The sequence below is a fragment of the Papio anubis genome, chromosome 3 (assembly GCF_008728515.1).
Source record: "Papio anubis isolate 15944 chromosome 3, Panubis1.0, whole genome shotgun sequence".
NCBI classification, from domain to species: Eukaryota; Metazoa; Chordata; class Mammalia; order Primates; family Cercopithecidae; genus Papio; species Papio anubis.
The window spans coordinates 143,564,637-143,581,648 of record NC_044978.1 but is presented as its reverse complement, the minus strand read 5'-3'; the positions used below and the strand labels follow the sequence as shown (position 1 = coordinate 143,581,648).

The 17,012-nt window shown below is 37.2% G+C and overlaps 1 protein-coding gene across 3 annotated transcripts in view; it reads left to right on the top strand.

The window, feature by feature from the left end:
• Nucleotides 1–17,012, top strand: part of GRXCR1 (glutaredoxin and cysteine rich domain containing 1) — a 360,439-nt gene that overhangs the window by 226,431 nt on the left and 116,996 nt on the right. The window contains exon 1 of one of the 3 annotated variants that reach the window (XM_017958666.3): nucleotides 1,165–3,862. The exons of the other annotated variants lie outside the window; for them this stretch is intronic. Within the exon in view, the coding sequence (XP_017814155.1) occupies nucleotides 3,461–3,862 (402 nt within the window). The 5' untranslated portion in view covers nucleotides 1,165–3,460. Of the gene's footprint in view, nucleotides 1–1,164; nucleotides 3,863–17,012 lie in introns of those variants that run through there. 3 annotated transcript variants of the gene reach the window in all.

Sequence of the window (17,012 nt, the reverse complement as noted above, 5' to 3'; positions counted from 1 at the left end):
ATTTTAAGTCCATTGTTGGAACCTACCTCTCAGGAAAAAAAAAAGATTTCTTTAAAAATATTACTGCTCATTTACAATGAACCTGGTCAACCAAGATCTCTGATGGAGATACACAAGGGTATCAATATTTGCATGCCTCCTAACACAACATCTATTCTGCAGCTCATGAATCAAGAAATAATTTTAACTTTCTCCTTTTTTTTTTTTTTTTTTGGAAACAGGGTCTCATGTTATCATGCAGACTGAAATGCAGTGACATGATCTTGGCTCACCGCAGCCTTGACTGCCTGGGCTCAAGTGATCCTCCTGCCTCAGTTCCCAAGTAGCTGGGATTATAGGCATAAGCCACGACACCTGGCTAATTGTTTTGGTCTTGTTTTGTAGAGAGGGGATTTTGGGTTTTGCCATGTTGCTCAGGCTGGTCTCTATCTCCTGAGTTCAAGTAATCTGCATGCCTTGACCTTCCAAAACGCTGGGATTACAAGTGTGAGCCGCTGCACCCAGCCTAATTTGAGCTTTCAAGTCTTATTATTGTAGAAGTACATTTTGTAAAGCTATAGCTGCCATAGATAGTGATTCTTCTGGTGGCTTTGTGCAAAGTAAATTAAAAACCTTTTGGAAAGGATTTGCTATTCTGGATGCCATTATGAACATTTGTGATTTATTGAAGGAGGACAAAATATCACCATTAACAGGAGTTTGGAAGTTGATTTAAACCCTTCTGGATAACTCAAGGGGTTCAAGACTTCAGTGGAGGAAGTGACTTCCATGTGGTGGAAATACAAGATAAAAAGAATTACAAGTGAAGCCTGAAGATGAGACTGAATTGCTGCCATCTCATGATAATACTTGAAGGGATAAGAAGTTGCTTCCTATGGATGAGCAAATGGTTTCTTGAGATGAAATCTATTCCTGGTGAAGATGCTGTGAACATTGTTAAAATGGAAACAAAGAATTTGGAATATTACAAAATCTTAGTAGATAAAGTGGCGGCAGGGTTTAAGAGAATCAACTCCAATTTTGAAAGAAGATCTACTGTGGATCAAATGCTATCAAACAGCGTTGCATACAGCAGAGAAATCTTTTGTGAAAGATTATTGTTGTCTTATTTTAAGAAATTGCCACAGCCACTCCAACCTTCAGCAACTACCACCCTGATCTGTCAGCAGCCATCAACATTGAGAGAAGACCCCTTATAAACAAAAAGATTATGACTTTCTGAAGGCTAAGGAGATAGTTAGCATTTTCTAGCAGTAAAATATTTTTAAATAAAAATATGTGCATTCTATAAAGACATAATAGTACTGCACATTTAATAGACTATAGTATAGTGTAAACATAACTTTATATGCAATGGGAAACAAATTCATGTGACTGTTTATTGTAATATTTGCTTTATTGCAGCAGTCTTGAACTAAACTCACGATATCTTTGAGGTATGCCTGTATTCAGTGTTGGCACTGGCAACAGCGCAGTAAAACAGGCATTCATATACTAGTAGAAGTGTAAGTCATACAATTTGTCTTAAAAGCAAATCGCAATTTTTATCAAGAACTTAAATTTGTAAAAATTCTTACCTCATCAATTTTACCCAAATAAATTTATGTTAAACAACCATATATATGTACACTGATTTTTAAGCAAGAATATTAGTTATAGCATTATTTTACTAAACATTTTAAATAATGAACATCTAGCAATCCAGAAAGAATAAAGTAAAATACAACATGGCCATCAGGAGATTTCTTAATACACACATTAAATTTATGTTTCTCAGAAATAGTGGTATGGGAAATGATTCACGTTATAAGGTTGACTGGAAAAAACTAAGATACTAAATAAATGAAATATGCTTTTATATATGAGAGCATATTAATCAGATTCAGTAACGATATCTGCTCTAACAAACAACTCTTAAATTTCAATCTTCATTGCTTAACACAATAAAGGCTTATTTTTTCCCATGACATCATCTAATGCAGGGTGGTCGTGGTTATTAATTTCTCTGTAACTCTGACAAGCTCAGTATAGTGCTTCCAGATTGCTCTGGGGTCATGCAGCTAGCAGTTGAGGCAGGAAGAAAAATAGCATAGACAGGGCAGGCTCTGTCTCAACTGCCTTGGTGCATAAATGATGCATCACTTTTGCTCACAATCATTGTCAAAAGCTAGGCACTTGTTCCCTTTTCCCTTAAATGCAAGAGTCTGGACAATCTGGTTTTGTGAGCCATGGAGCATCTCTGCTGTATATACTGGAAGAAAATACACGAAATTATTAGCATCTCTAGTGAGATTTTTCATGATTTTGTTTTCAACTTCATGCTATTATTTTTCTGAATTTTCTAAAATAAATGTAAATTAAGTTCATAATGAAACTAAAACTATAAAAATTAAAAACGTGTAGTACTTTGTGCAGGTCAGCTGCTTATCCTCCCTCAGGAGGTGCAGACAGCTTGGGGCACTCACTATAGTGTACATATCAATATGATCTTATATCGTAACAGGTTCCTTAGATGCTTGCCAAAGTGATAGAAAATACGCTGAGCACAGCATGAGGAGCACCCTTCTCTATGCATGGGTGATTTGGATATAATATTTATCAATGCTGATTACCTGGATTGCTTTGGCTGATCTGGCTAGCCTGGAGGGTTTTTCCATTCTTCCCTCACTGTTGCATATGTTTTCTTTCTCAAACCTTTCCTCTGTCAAAGAGAACAACGTTTTCTACTAGCAGAAGGGGGAAAGCAACAAAGCAAAAGTTCTGTCTTTTCAAAAAAGCTAAAAAATAGCACTTTTATTACCAAGTTTGAACATGAAGATAGATGTAAAACTACTTGAACATGAAGATAGATGTAAGTTGGATATTCATCTTATGCAATGTAGATGAAATCTAATTGATGATTTAATAAGAAGTAATATAGATAGCTCTGTGCAGGCATGCAGCATGTTCACTTCCCTTTTGAAAGATGATGCAGTGTGAGTGAAAGAAGAAATAAGTGCTGTGAGAAAACCGTGACTTCTCTTATCCTACAAACTTGGTTCCACATTTTACCTCTGACCTCTGGTTTGGACAATGAATAGCGGAGACATGTCCACTGCTCAGGTCCTTTTCAATGCCCACCATTGGCTTCAAAGTTCAAGCCTTTCATTTTCTTGCCCCATACATATTTTTGGATTCACTGCATGTCACTTTCTTGCACTTGTCCTATTAAAGAGTCCACCATGGCTATTTAATATTTAAAGGCTGGGATCATTTTGCAGGTTTTAGTTTAAAGGTAACCATAGCGCGCACACACACATACATTATTAATAGCAGAGACGCACTGTAAGTCCTTGGGAATCTTCTTTCCTTCTATGTTAGTTTCACAGGAGTGCTGCCGTCACTAGAATTGGCTCTGATATTGCCATCTTGCAAGTGGACTAGTGCAATAACAACGGATCCAGAATGCTATAAGCTGTTCATGTGGGTGGAGGTGACCATGCTGAAAAGGGAGATGAAGCCAGAAAGTGACAGACCACGGAAAGTCCGGTTTCGGATCGCGTCCTCTCACAGTGGGCGAGTTCTGAAGGAAGTGTATGAAGATGGGCAACCGTCAGGCTCTCTGGATTCTGAATGTGCCAGTATCTGTGGGATAGATGGATTAAGTGATTCTGATGGACAGCAGAATGGGCACATAGAATCAGAAGGTGATGAGAATGAGAATGACCAGGATAGCTTGCTTGTGTTAGCAAGGGCTGCCAGTGAGAAGGGTTTTGGTACAAGAAGAGTCAACATTTTAAGCAAAAATGGCACAGTCAGAGGCGTCAAATACAAAGTGAGTGCTGGCCAGGCTCTATTTAACAATTTGACCAAAGTATTACAGGTAAGTCATTGCTGTTTCCTTCTCCTGCTCTTTGTTCCTAACTCACCATCTAAACACCTCTCATTTCTCCAGCTAAAGCAATCCTCTCTTATTTGCAACTCCTACATACTTCAAGAGACACTCTTCCACCTAAGATACTGTGCTAACAGCTGTCAATTAAAAATAGGATCATTATGCTTGGGGAAATAGACTAACTTCTCAAGGCCAAATTTCTAACACGTACGTGGTCTTTTCTTCCAGTGTGTGATGACTAAAATAATATGTCTACTTCTTTGCTAAGGAAAAAGAAAAACGATGCTGTTCAAAGCATTTGAGCAAAGATTAAAAGTTAACTTCGGTTTATTATCCTTGAAATACCAGTGTAGCATTTATCGTTACTCGTGTAGATATTAACACCAGAAAAGGCTGAGTGCATGCATTCAACGAGGTTGGGCTCAACTGGAATGTTGTGCAGCAATAAACTTCCTCGCATTCCTGAGGAGGTTGCAGGCTTCATCCAATATCAATTTCTCTATTAAGTTGCCCATAAAAATTCTAGGATGATGCTTGGAAAAAATTACTCCTCTATAAATGTACAAACTGAGATTCAGATTTTATAGTTAATAATTAGCCTTTAAATGTGATAGATTCTGCAGAGTAATATAGAAATATATTATTCAGGTATTGGGGCTTTTGACAATGATCTAATGTTAACAAGTTTTTGAAAGCATTGGTAAAGTGATTTGTTTTATGTTAAAAACAGATGTCATTATGTCAGGAATGGAATTCATGATTGCTATCATTAAAGTAGTCAATGTTTTTCATTGTAATTCCTTTTTATATTATTCTCAATTTTTAAATAAAATGATCTCGTGATGATTCAATGTCTCTATATAAGAATGTGTGAGTGGTGAAGAGAGAGGATTTCAGTGAAAGTACTTAAATATTTTTTATTTCAAAGAAAGTATTTGAAAATATCACACCGGGAGGATGTAAAAAATTAGTTTTAGTTAAAGGATAAAAGCAGTGGAGAGCAAGGTTCTTTTAATATACGGCACTTACTGGTAAAGAATTTTACATATTGGGGTGAGGTTGGAGACTGAAAATCAGAAACTGATGATTATGTTCTACTAGGTTGGAAACAATCTAGTATCAGTTTCTAGAGATGTGATTATTAGGTTATGATAATCTTAGTGGCCACTGAGTTTCACCAAAGGCAGAAATTATTATTTCTAAGGAGTAGACCAAGATTTTTTGCAACAATTAAGTTTTAAAATGTTTGCGTTCATTATGATTAACTTAGTTTGTCATCATTTGAATTGCCTGATGATTTGGAGGGTCGTTTACAAAACTAAAATTTTAGTACTTTGATTTGCATCTGTTTATTCAAATCTCACCCCCAATTTATTGTTTATGAGTAAATATCTTAAGTGTTTAAAACCTAAAAGAGAAAAACTTTCTTCCCCTTATGTGTCTATGCTGACAGTGCTTTAAACTCACAAAAAAGTAGAAAAAATTCCAAAATCAAAATGTTAACACTAGATTAGTTTACAATATTTACTTGTATATTTTTCTATGCATAGTTCCATAGCCCCATTTTGAGAAAAAGCAATACAACTGCCTTTTTCTAATAATTTAGCCCCATTCCATGTATTCTCTGTTTTACAGCAATAAAGAGCAATAAAGATTATTAGCAGAGGTCCTTCAGGGTCTTTGGTACTTAATCAGATCTGTCCCTCCCAACTGCCCACCAATCTGGTCCTTTCTTTAAAATGTTGGCAAAGTCATCAGCCTATTGTAGGTATTCACAAATTTTGGTCATTATCTTCAGTTTCATTGTCATCAGCAGCATCTTCATTGTGTGAATGTCCTCTGGTATCTCCAGGACAAAACATAAGTTAAAGGAGCAACTACACTTGGATCAGGGCTGCCAGTGCATTATTGCCCAAGGAGCTCCATTGCCCATTGTCTGCATGAATGGCACCCCTTAAAGTTGTGCAATACACCCCACTCAACAATATGTAGAGATCTGATTTGGATGCTTGCCACATTTTTTAAGGGATATTTATGTCATTTGGGGTAATTTACATCTTAGTCTTATGTCTTAGGATGAGAGTGTATGTAATTCCCATAGGCATCCCACAGAGAAGACCCAGGGACTAGAAGCAGAGGTTATTATTCAGTTACTCCTATACCCTCTACCAGATATGACTTTTCCCCCTATATATTTTCGATATCCCTTGCAAAGTAAGCAGTAAACTTGACTGGATGTAACTTAGTAATCTCCCTCAGGGAGGAAAAAGTGAGCAGTCGGTATCTTGGATATTTGATTAAGGTTTCAATGCACAGCCAATCTTATTGAAGCAAGGAACTGTGATTGAAGAAATGGTGAGGCTTTTCTTTTTGTTTTAAGTTTTAAAACCTTAAAGCACTTAACCTTAAATGTGAAAGAAAGCCCTAAATATAAATAAAATATTTCAAAGACCCTGTCAATCACTTGCCTCTTCTGTATTAGTTTCCCACTCTTTTATCCCTGTCTCATAAAACATTGGCATATGTCCTGCAAAAATTTCAACTGCACAGAAAAAGTCATTGCAATGTTGCCTTAAAATATTTTTACTTCGTAGCAGCACTTACTTAGAAAGTTGTCTGTTAAAGAAAAATCAAAATGAATTTCCATTTTATTTTTGTCAATTAGTTTACCTTATATAATTCTGGGTATTTGAGGAAGTGCAATATTAATCAAGGTTGTTGAAGGTAGTGATGAACCAGGAGGCAAAAAGCAGAAGGCCACCTGACTGCTCAGGTGGGCGTTATAGAGGGTGGTTAATGGTGAAGCAAAATGTCTCTAGCTGTTCTAGATTATGGTGCTTCAGCTCCAGGTGGCTGAATTTGCCAACTCTCCTAGAGATAACAAGAATACAGAGCTCGAGAGAGGCCAATTCGGAAATCTGAAAACCTAGAATCTAGGCATGACTGTGGCTTGGAAATAGGTATTTACTAGAAATTCTTTAGGTTATTCTTACATGCACTGAAGTTTGAGAATCATTGACCTAGAGTGTAAAAGGGAAATTCATCCAGTTCCTAAGGGTAAATACAAATATTAACATTCTTTCTCTCTTCAATATTTAATAAAGAAAATGAATGAGATATACAATGATTTCTTATTCATTCTTTTGATCACGTTAGATTACCAAAAAGATTTTTCTGAGCCAAAGATGAATAAAGGTTATCCTGACAGCCATGTTGCCCATGAATATTCAAATTTATCAGTTCATTTGAGAACAGGTCCAGAAATCTTACCAATACACTCTGATGTAGTTGTTCTCTTTTTAATACTCTCTAAGAAATTCTGCTCTTAGAATATCTCTATCTAGATACATAAGTTTATTCCTCATTACTGGAAAATTTAAAAAAATGTTTACTTTCTTTAAGAATTAGCCATTGTTTCTTAGTGCTAAACAAATTGCAAAATCACCATATAGCTCATACCTCTCAGTACACAGTTGACATGATTAGATTTGAGATATACTTTGCTCTTAGCAGCAAAATATTTCCAAATTCTCTTAGAGTGGGTCAATGATGCACATAATTAAGGCTCCTTATTTTTGCTAATTTATTCTTATGAGATTACATTTCAGACAGCGATTTTTTTCTTGACCTTATCCTCAAACTGTGTGAGTATACATGTTAGAATATTCTACTGTAAGTTCCATAATTTTAATTCCTTTTCCTTCTCCAAATTTAAAATTACTGTTTTAGAGATAAATAGGTGCAAAGAAGGAAAATAATTACAGCACATACTATAATTTGGCATTTCCTTTCTAAGAACTCAAATTAAACATAAAACCCCCATCTATGCATGTACATGCATATTTCTGGTTAGTATGATTGTATTTATAAGCATTCTAATATTTCAAGATAAATGAAATAAAAATAGTATGTTTGTGGCAAAACCTGAGGACTCACTCTGAGAGATTTTGGAAATATTTTGCTGCTGAGAACAAAGTATATCTCAAATCTAATGATGTCAACTGGGTACTGAGAGGTATGAGCTATACGGTGATTTTGTAATTTGTTTAGCGTGAAGTAACAATGGCTAAGCTTTAAAGAAAGTAAATAATTTTTCCAAAATTTTTCAGTAATGAGGAATAAAATGTTATTTTGCATTTTACACAGGCATGTCACATATATTATTTTAATTAATTGTACCCCAAAATTTGTAAAGTGAGCAAAAAATAATAATAATAATAATAATTATGTCTGTTTTTAGATAACTAAGTGTCAGAGAAATGCAGTCTCTAGTCCAAAGCTAGTAATGCAATAACTCTGCCTTTTGCTGTTTTGGCTTTCACAGTTTTCAAAAGTGTTATACTGTATGCAAAAACTCCCAACTTTAAGTTTTGAAATGTCATGATAACAAACATGAAGACTAAATATATTATGTAATAAGACTAAACATATCCTATTATTATATAATCTGGCCTTTTGAATTTTCAACATTTGGTTAGTAGGTTTTACAATTTATCGTTTATCGAACATTTGATCTTCATCTAGAAAAGGTTTTTTTATGCAGAGTTAAATAGCTGCAATTCAGCTTTGACTTGTATTTTAAAAAGGTTTATATCATTTCTATAACATCATTTGATTAAAGTGTCATGAGACTGCAAGGATTGACACTGGAAGACGATGACTTGTTTACCTCAAGTATATTGGTGCTTACAGTGGTTCACTATCTCAGGATGGGTAGTGTTTACAGACCTTTCTAGCAGTATACATTATCCATGTCTGGTTCACTGAATCAAACTCTGATAATAGAATAATAGTTCAGTAAAAACAAGGTGATATTCTTGATGACTCCTTAGTAGCAGTGGTTTATTTGGACCACTCTGGAAAAATAATTAGCATTAAGTACCTATTGAATATTAGACACTGTTGACATTATTTATGTGCATTGATATTTATTCCTCACAGCAACCCTGTGAGGTATATTACTATTAATCAATTAATTATCAATTATGATCTGAGCTTTTTCTCTGTGTCAGAAACATTAATTTATAGGATTTAAAATGTCATGTATCCTGAGAAATTTTTATGTAGTGTTCTGTCAAGACTATCACGTATTAATGGAAATATTATCTTTTTAGATATTACTAAGTAGGTAAAGAAGCTCTAGGATTTTTGATACAATCCAAATGATGTGAGAAACTACACTAACAGATTAAGTGACTTATGTAAAAAGCATGAAAGAAAAAGCAGCAAAGATGAGTTGGAACTACTAATATTTATGTGCAATTAAAGAATTTTAAGCTGGTACAACTTAGAGTCCTGTGATCACCTTGCACATACCATCCTTGGCTCTTCTTGCTTGTGGTATTAGCACACATACTGAGTAGGACTTCAATAAATGCTCTTTCCTTGAGTTAATTAATTAAGTGGACCCTCTTAGTGGTTATTTCCCTCTTCTCCATCTCTTCTGGATTTGGAGATTTCCCATATGGGACAGGACTAGAGTTTGCATGGTGAAGTGTTGTTGGCTTACTTCATTCCATTCTTTCTTTTGATCATTTTCAATCATTCATTAATTACTATTTGTTGCATATCTACCATGAAACAAAAAATATGTCAGATAATGTGAGGACTAACACCCAATTCCTGCCTTCATGGACTATCCAGCAGTGTGTTGTGAATGATTGTGTAAAGCAATTCCTGGAGGAACTCAGATACAAAAGATTTTGTTTTCATCCCCAGAAAATTCTCTCTTTCTGCTTTCTTGTTGGCCTACCAGCCTCTACGCATTCTTTAGGCCAATGCTTATATTTTTCTCCTTTTAGTCTTTCTCTTATTGACCAGCATTTTATTTTGGATCTTTTTCTTTAGCTTGCTCTTGCTTTCTTTCTAGTTGAGCTTTGTCTCAAGGACAACAACTGAAGGCTCATCTGTATAATGACTCATTATGATCCTACAAGTCTCTAGAAGTGAATAACAGTGACTCTGACCGTGAGCACTGACTTATCCAAGTTCTACTCATCATGTCAAAACTTTCCTTCTAAAGTTAGTTCAATTAATATCTAAGTTGGAAAAATCACATTTTTTTCCCTGGTTCATCAGAATCCTTGTATCATGACATTTTAATTTGTGGAACTTTGGTAATTGCCTGAGCTTAATCCTAAGAATCTGTCTGAATTCTGGCTTTAGAACAACCTGCTGAGCAAAGTCACAGATTCTGCAATATGACTTGAAACTACTTAATGAACGCTTATGGGTGGCCCACGATTACCACATAATTAGGGAATTAGCAACTGATGTTTCTAAAACTTAAAAACGCAATTTAACAGCTGAGCAAGGCAAACATTCTTTTGGTGGCTTGCTCGTGCTGGCAGCTATTGCCCATGCTGATACTTTCTCTGAGACCCAGTGTTTTAAATTTTGTATAAAAGTAATATAAACATTTAATAGTCTATATAAACTGACACAGTGTATAAATGTATCAGTCCTTGAATAATTATCGCCTGGAAGGGATTTACAAAATTATAAACAGAATAAGATGTTGTGCAGAAATTTTCAGCTAAGGATATTTTATTTATGTGCACAAATCTACTCAACTAAGATTTGAGAACTCTTTGCTCAATTTTATTTTTCTAATAATTCATTATCTCATTTAATTGCTGATAAATTATGCCTTAGAACATTGCATCAGGAGTGAAGTAATAGACCCTTTTACATAGCAAATAAAGTAAATACTAGGAGTATTGCTTATTTTTTGATTCTTAAATAACAAAGTTAGGCTGTGAAAGAATTAGTTGCTTCTTTTGTATTTTTTATGTAATTAATTATATGAAATTTAAGATCCTTTTTATATGAAAACCCTGTGTAAGCTTGACTAGTCCAAAAGAGGGTAGAGTAGTGAAACCCAAAGGTGTTGATTTGCTAGAGATAGATTTTGTCAGAAGAGAAGGCTCTGGGGAATTGTTATTACAGGTCAGTGGAAAGAGAATAGGGAAACTTAGAGTACCAAATGGGTGGAGACTAACGAGGGTCATCTTAGCTTAAAAGGGGACAAGAGCTGGGTGGTCTGTGACTTCAGGAACATGTGCGGGGCCTAGAGATTGAGGGGAAGGTTTAGAGCAGGGTCAGCAGGGAGAAGCTACTAGGTAACTCTGCTCATGAGGGTCCCAGAACTAACCCATGCCACAGTGCAACTGGTCTTATTTGTGAGTGCAACTGTTCTCACCTTTGGTGAGGAGCCAGGTTCACATGCCCTCTCATGTGTACCTTCCTTTGACATCTGTCAAATGCACAATGCTTGTGGATCATCTGGCAGAAAGGTTGCCCTCCAATGTCCCAAGATTCTGTGGCTTAACAGAATCTTGTACTGGGCTTAACACCTAGGTGATGGGATGATCTGTGCAGCAAACCACCATGGCACATATTTACCTATGTAGCAAATCTGCACATCCTGTACATGTACCCCTGAACTTAAAATAAAAGTTGAAGAAAAATAAAGAGTGACTCTAATACATTATTCCTGTAGTGCCAGAAACTTTGCTCAGAAAAGGAGTCATTTGTACCCAAGGGGTCATCTTAATTCCTATGGTCTGATGGAAATAACTATGATCTCAGAGAAGCGTGTAGCTTGTTGTCAGAGCATAAACATTATTGAATCGATTGAATCAATAATCCAACTCCGGACTTCTAGAACTCAGGAGGCTTCATGTGAAACCCAGAGGCTACAACTGGAGCCCGAAGACTGAAGATTTGCCTCTCTCAGTGCCTGGTGCTTTAAATAGCAGGCCTTATGATACAGTTATACAATGTTTTATTTAAAATAATATTAGAAAATCTACTACAAAATAACACAAATAAACCAATCATCCTTACTAAGGATGCCGCCTCTTTCTAACTACACAGAAAACCAAATAATAAAAATTTGGGCCACAGCTTTGTAGATTTTCTTAATCACAACTTTCAGGGCTCTTCCTCTAATTATGGAATTTCCCTTTTCATACATTTATAAATGCCCCTTCCCGTTTTTCTTTTTCTTCCCCTAAATTTGTGCTTGCTTCAGCATTTTCCAAGGCCAATGTTTCCTGCTTCAGCTACTCAGTTACAAGCTGACTTTTTTCAGGGAATATTTTTTATATTTCCATGAAGAATTTCTGGAGATGAAATTGTACATGCCCCTCCCAAAAGGCATTGGTGCTGAGAGCTTATGAGAGCTGAAGCAGACCCAAAGCCTAAGTTGGACATTAAGTAGCTGCCTGCCCATCCTGCATAAGAGTCTTTTCCTCTCTCCTTCCCTCCTTTCTGCTGGAGGCTTAAATGTGATATGCAACCAACTACTTCAGGGAACATCATTCACCTTGATGTTTCTAAAGCAGATTAAAAGTGGCTCTTGGGTGCTCCATGTAGGAATGGACAGGGAGTTCTGTACTAGTCATCACTCAGGATTCTTTCCCCATACATTGTGATCAGCAAGATACATGGGTTCACAAGGGGCCAGAATGTCTAGAGATGATTTTGGTCCATGGATCCTGGTGTCCATCTACATTGCTGCTCCTTCAGTCCACGTGCTACACTGATGCTGCAGGCAGCACCCAAAGCCCTTCACATAAGATGCCCAACTTTTGCTCTTTCCAGCTCTTGGGACTACTTACCTTCATTGCCTTTATGTCTAGACTCTTGAAAACATTCTTCTAACAATTATTCTTAGGAGCAAGAGAAGAACTAAGTTCTAGAAATCAAAGCCCACCTTTTCTTTGCAAGAGAAAGAAGAGAAAAATACCTTATTCCCCAGTAGTGTCTTAAATAATTACTGTGCTCGCTTTCCTTCCATTTATACAGAAGAGCACTATTCTCTGGAGGGAGATGACCTGGTTTCAGATGCAGTCTAACTTTTCCTAGTTGTGTAATGTGGGAAAATGTACTTAACTTCTATAAATCCTAGTTTCTTTATTGGTCAAATGGGGATAACGGTTGTGACTATTTCTATGAAATAAATGAGTTATTGTGTATAAAACATGTTTCTCGATGCCTGGTACCTTATAAGTACTCAATAAATACTGTTATTTTTATTGTCCTTCCTCAAACAAATTATGAATCAAGTACTACTAAGTATTCTGCTAGTCAATGAGAGTGCAAAGATGAATAAAGCATGATTTCTGTCCTCAGAGAATCTAATTCTTGCTTATGAGATACACAAACACATAGTTACTGTAACATATGGCAAGAACTCAAAAGCTTATTAGGTAACAGAGATGGGATATCTGACCCAATTCTATAAATTTTATAGATATTCTGTTCCTCTCAGATAACATTTTTAAAAATAAGGCTGCGTGGGAAGTCCTGGGCCACTCTGTAAAAGGCACCTTGGTACCACAAGATTTTTTGGCAGAAATCACTTCACTTTGAAAAATCTCAGCTGCCGCCTCCAAACTTGGCTCCACCCCTGCCACAAAAACCTGTTGTCTTGAGGCCAGTTCCTCTCTTGGAGATCCTGTCTTGGCTTTGACCCCTACCTAGGTCTTTGCCTTGGATCCCCTAATATTAACTACCATGTCTACTTGGCCAAATGTTTGCCAGCCTGGCTCTGCTGCAGTTGGCTCTATACCTGTGAACTCAGCCAACCACCCACATGCCTTGTGTCTGAGTATTCCTTGGTAACACCTGTCATCCTGAAAGCCTTGCTTTTGCCTTCTGTGTAAAAACGGAATCAATCTCTTCTTTAGTAATAGCCTGGATTGATTTTTAATATCTTTCACGCCAATGCAAGGAATGATTTGTATCTCTATGGAATATCTTCTGCTATGAGCCACACGGTGGACTGCTAGACATGGCTGAAAATGTGCAGACATGTATTCCATCATTTAGGACGTTCAAAAGAGGCTGTTACTGAGGTCTTTTCATGGCTTTATGTATGATAAAGGACCCGGACGTTTCCTGTTGTTCTGCTTGGCCATTCTTGGCTTGTTGGTTGATGTCCTCTCAAGGATTCAAAATGGATGCCATAGCTTACAGCCAGACCAGTGTCAAAACTGAAAGGGAGTGTGGCAAAAGAAAACATTCCTTATAGGCATGACTCTTTTATCAGAAAGGGAAAGAAAATCCCAGAAAATTACCGATGCATTCTCTTATATTTAGTGTCTTAAGTTTCATGTGACCATTCCTTGTCATCGTAAGAGGGCAGGAATGTATTGGGCATTGCTTGTTTGGTAGAAGACAGCATGGGAGGATGGGGTTGGAAATAGCTAGTGAACAAACAAGCAAGAGTGCCTGCCACAAAATTATCCAGGAACTTTGCTATGATGTTAATTTTTGTTGTATGTAATTTGGCTCACATTGGGTCATGCTTCTTGAATGACAAAAGCATTTTATAGTAATCTTATTTCATAAACTGTGTACATTTTCTCTGCCTGTCCTCGAGGATTTTAATCTTTCTATTTTTTTAAATCCATATTTTCTCAAGTCCACAGCTTTTCACCTGTTGGGTTTAATTGTTCTAACACAACAGCTTTGGAAACTTCAAAAGACAATAGGGCTGGTGAACAGTTTTTCATTAACAGCAGTAAAAGTGTTAGTATATTACTTATCTATTTTACCTGTTGTTATCTATAGTAATTTATTCTCTGTATAGTAGGATGCTGTGCAATTTTTAAAAGATCTGCACCATATTTCCTCCAAGCTGGGCAATCTAAAACAGAAAGAAACTTCCCAACACAATGCATTTGGCTTTATTTTTCTCTCCTGCTTGCTCCATTACATCAAAAGCAAAAAAAAGTATAAAACACAACGACTACAGAGCCACAGCAGTCATTCCCACAGCTCTTTCCTTTACTCTTCGCCTGGGATGCCAGTCACCTCAGGGGCTCCACAGTTAGTGAGCTGGAACTCATTTCACATCTGAGGAAAATAATGTTAGAAAAGCTCTCTGCATGCAGAGCAGGGCAGACCCACTCTCAGCAAGCCTTTCAGCCATGCAACTCCAGCTTTCCTGATTTTACTGGTCACCAGCAAGCTTATTTTTATTTTTGAACTATTTAAAAGGATACTAGTAGTATTAGCAATACAAGCAACCCTTCATTGAATGCCTACATGTGATGGAAATTATCTCAGGTGCCTCTCTTATAATACTGTTTCTTTAATCCTCATGGCAAATTTACAAGATAAATATTAATGCATTTTACATGAGATAAACTGACAACAAACCAAAATAATTTAAAGGACAATGAAAAAACATTTGTCTCCAAATATTTTGGCTTTCATTTTGATCCGCCACCTGAAATTCTTTTTATTATTTTCCCTATTTCCATACTCGAGAGATCTCCTTTGTGTTAAATTGAGTTCCTTAGAAGCAGAACCTGAAATTGGATTCTTGTAAAACGTGATTTATTAAGGGAGGATCTCAGAAGAAAGAGAGTGAAGGAAGCAGGTTAGGCAGGGAAGAAAGCAAAACAAGGTAGTCATCTTGGCTAGAAGCCAGTACCAGCCCGGACGCTGGAGATGGTCTGGAATACAAATTGTAGCACGGATTTGGCCTCACCTGTCTTTGACCACTGGCTGTGAGCTTTTAGCAGCCAATATTTCAGTAGCTGGGGGGTGGGTCAGCCAGCATTACGAAGCGGTCTGGGAACATTCACTGCAGTTCACCTCTTGCACTGTTCAGATTTATCTGCTTCCTGCCATTAAGTTTATTGCATCCAAGCACAGCCTTGTCACAGTTAATGGGAGAGCTAGTGGGATAAATTACAGTTCCCACACTGCTGTTGGTTTTGAAATGATAGCTGATAATCTTCCACTATCCATTTTAGACACCTCTCCTCTTAGCTAGCACTTCTACTCAATTAAGTGGCTCACATGGTTGCCCCAAATTTTGGGTCCCTGTAGAGTCTGAGTTCTGAGCATTATGCCCTTCTCAGGAAGTAGCTGCTGTACTTGCTAACTCACTGCTAGACCCATGAATACCAAGAGAGACCCTGAGTGCCAAACAAACATATTTCTCCCTGCTCCTAATATGTAGCAGCAGTTCTACTTCCTCATGACAATCAGGGTCAATTAACCTTGCTGGTATTGTAACTGCTTTTTAGGCTACCTAGATTACTATCATCATGATCCCAAAGTGACTAGATGTCAACTATAGCTTTAAGTTTAGTGGAACTCTTACTGCATTGCTTGGGGGAAAAGCTCCCTTCTGGGATCAAGGACTTGGACTATGAATGCCTAATGTTGCAGAGAAAATCACAATCCTTCAGGTGGGTAATTGGGAGTAATGGTGAATGGGCTCCTACAGCTTCCCATTGGTTCCTGGATCCATGAATTCTAACCATTGGCAATGTAGCACCACCTAATAACCACTGGTTTAGGTATAAGTGGCATCCTGAAGAGTGATGCTGCCTTCCCACAGCGGGGTCATCTCCCAGACTGATGCATCAGCCACACCTTCGAGATGCTGCTCTAAAGCTCTAGTGGGTGGCAGGTCTGCATGGCATGATGCCTGGCAGGGCTAGTGTTCCTTCCTGTTTGTGTTGCTCACTTTAGCTCTCTGAACCTGCTTGAGCCTGAGCTTAGATAAACCACCTTTATTTCACACTGAATTGCTGTTATACCTGCCTGACCTTGTGAGTATGACAGTATACATGTTATGGTACTGACAGGTAGTTCTAGTGATCTGGTAGGGTAGATGCTGAGTTTCTACCAGGGCCAAGGTCATGCCAGAAGCTGCTTTGCTGCTTTTAAATACTGTGTAGCTATCTCCTGCATCTTGCCTGAGCTTGATCCAGAACCCTAGGAGTTGGTGTTGTGACTGTTCGGTTGAAGCTGGCCAGAGACTCCACATGGTGACCTTCTTTACCACAGATAACTTTAGTGACATGGGATTTGCAGAATTGTATGCAGTAAGCTTCAGATTTTCTTGTATTTTAGCCTGCAGCTGTTGCAAAGTCCTTCTATTTGTTAGTTTTACTCAAAACCAGCAATCTTTTATGCCTATTTATAAATGGTTTCTAAAACCTGAAGAGGGATGGGGGATGCACATCAAAACATCTACTACATGGTGTTAACATAAAATTAGATTATCTGGGGACAAGAAGGAATGGCGGTGAGTGAAGAAGGATCACAGTTTAGGATACTGGGATGTCTGAACACACCGCATGAATACAAGCAATGAAAGGCAGAC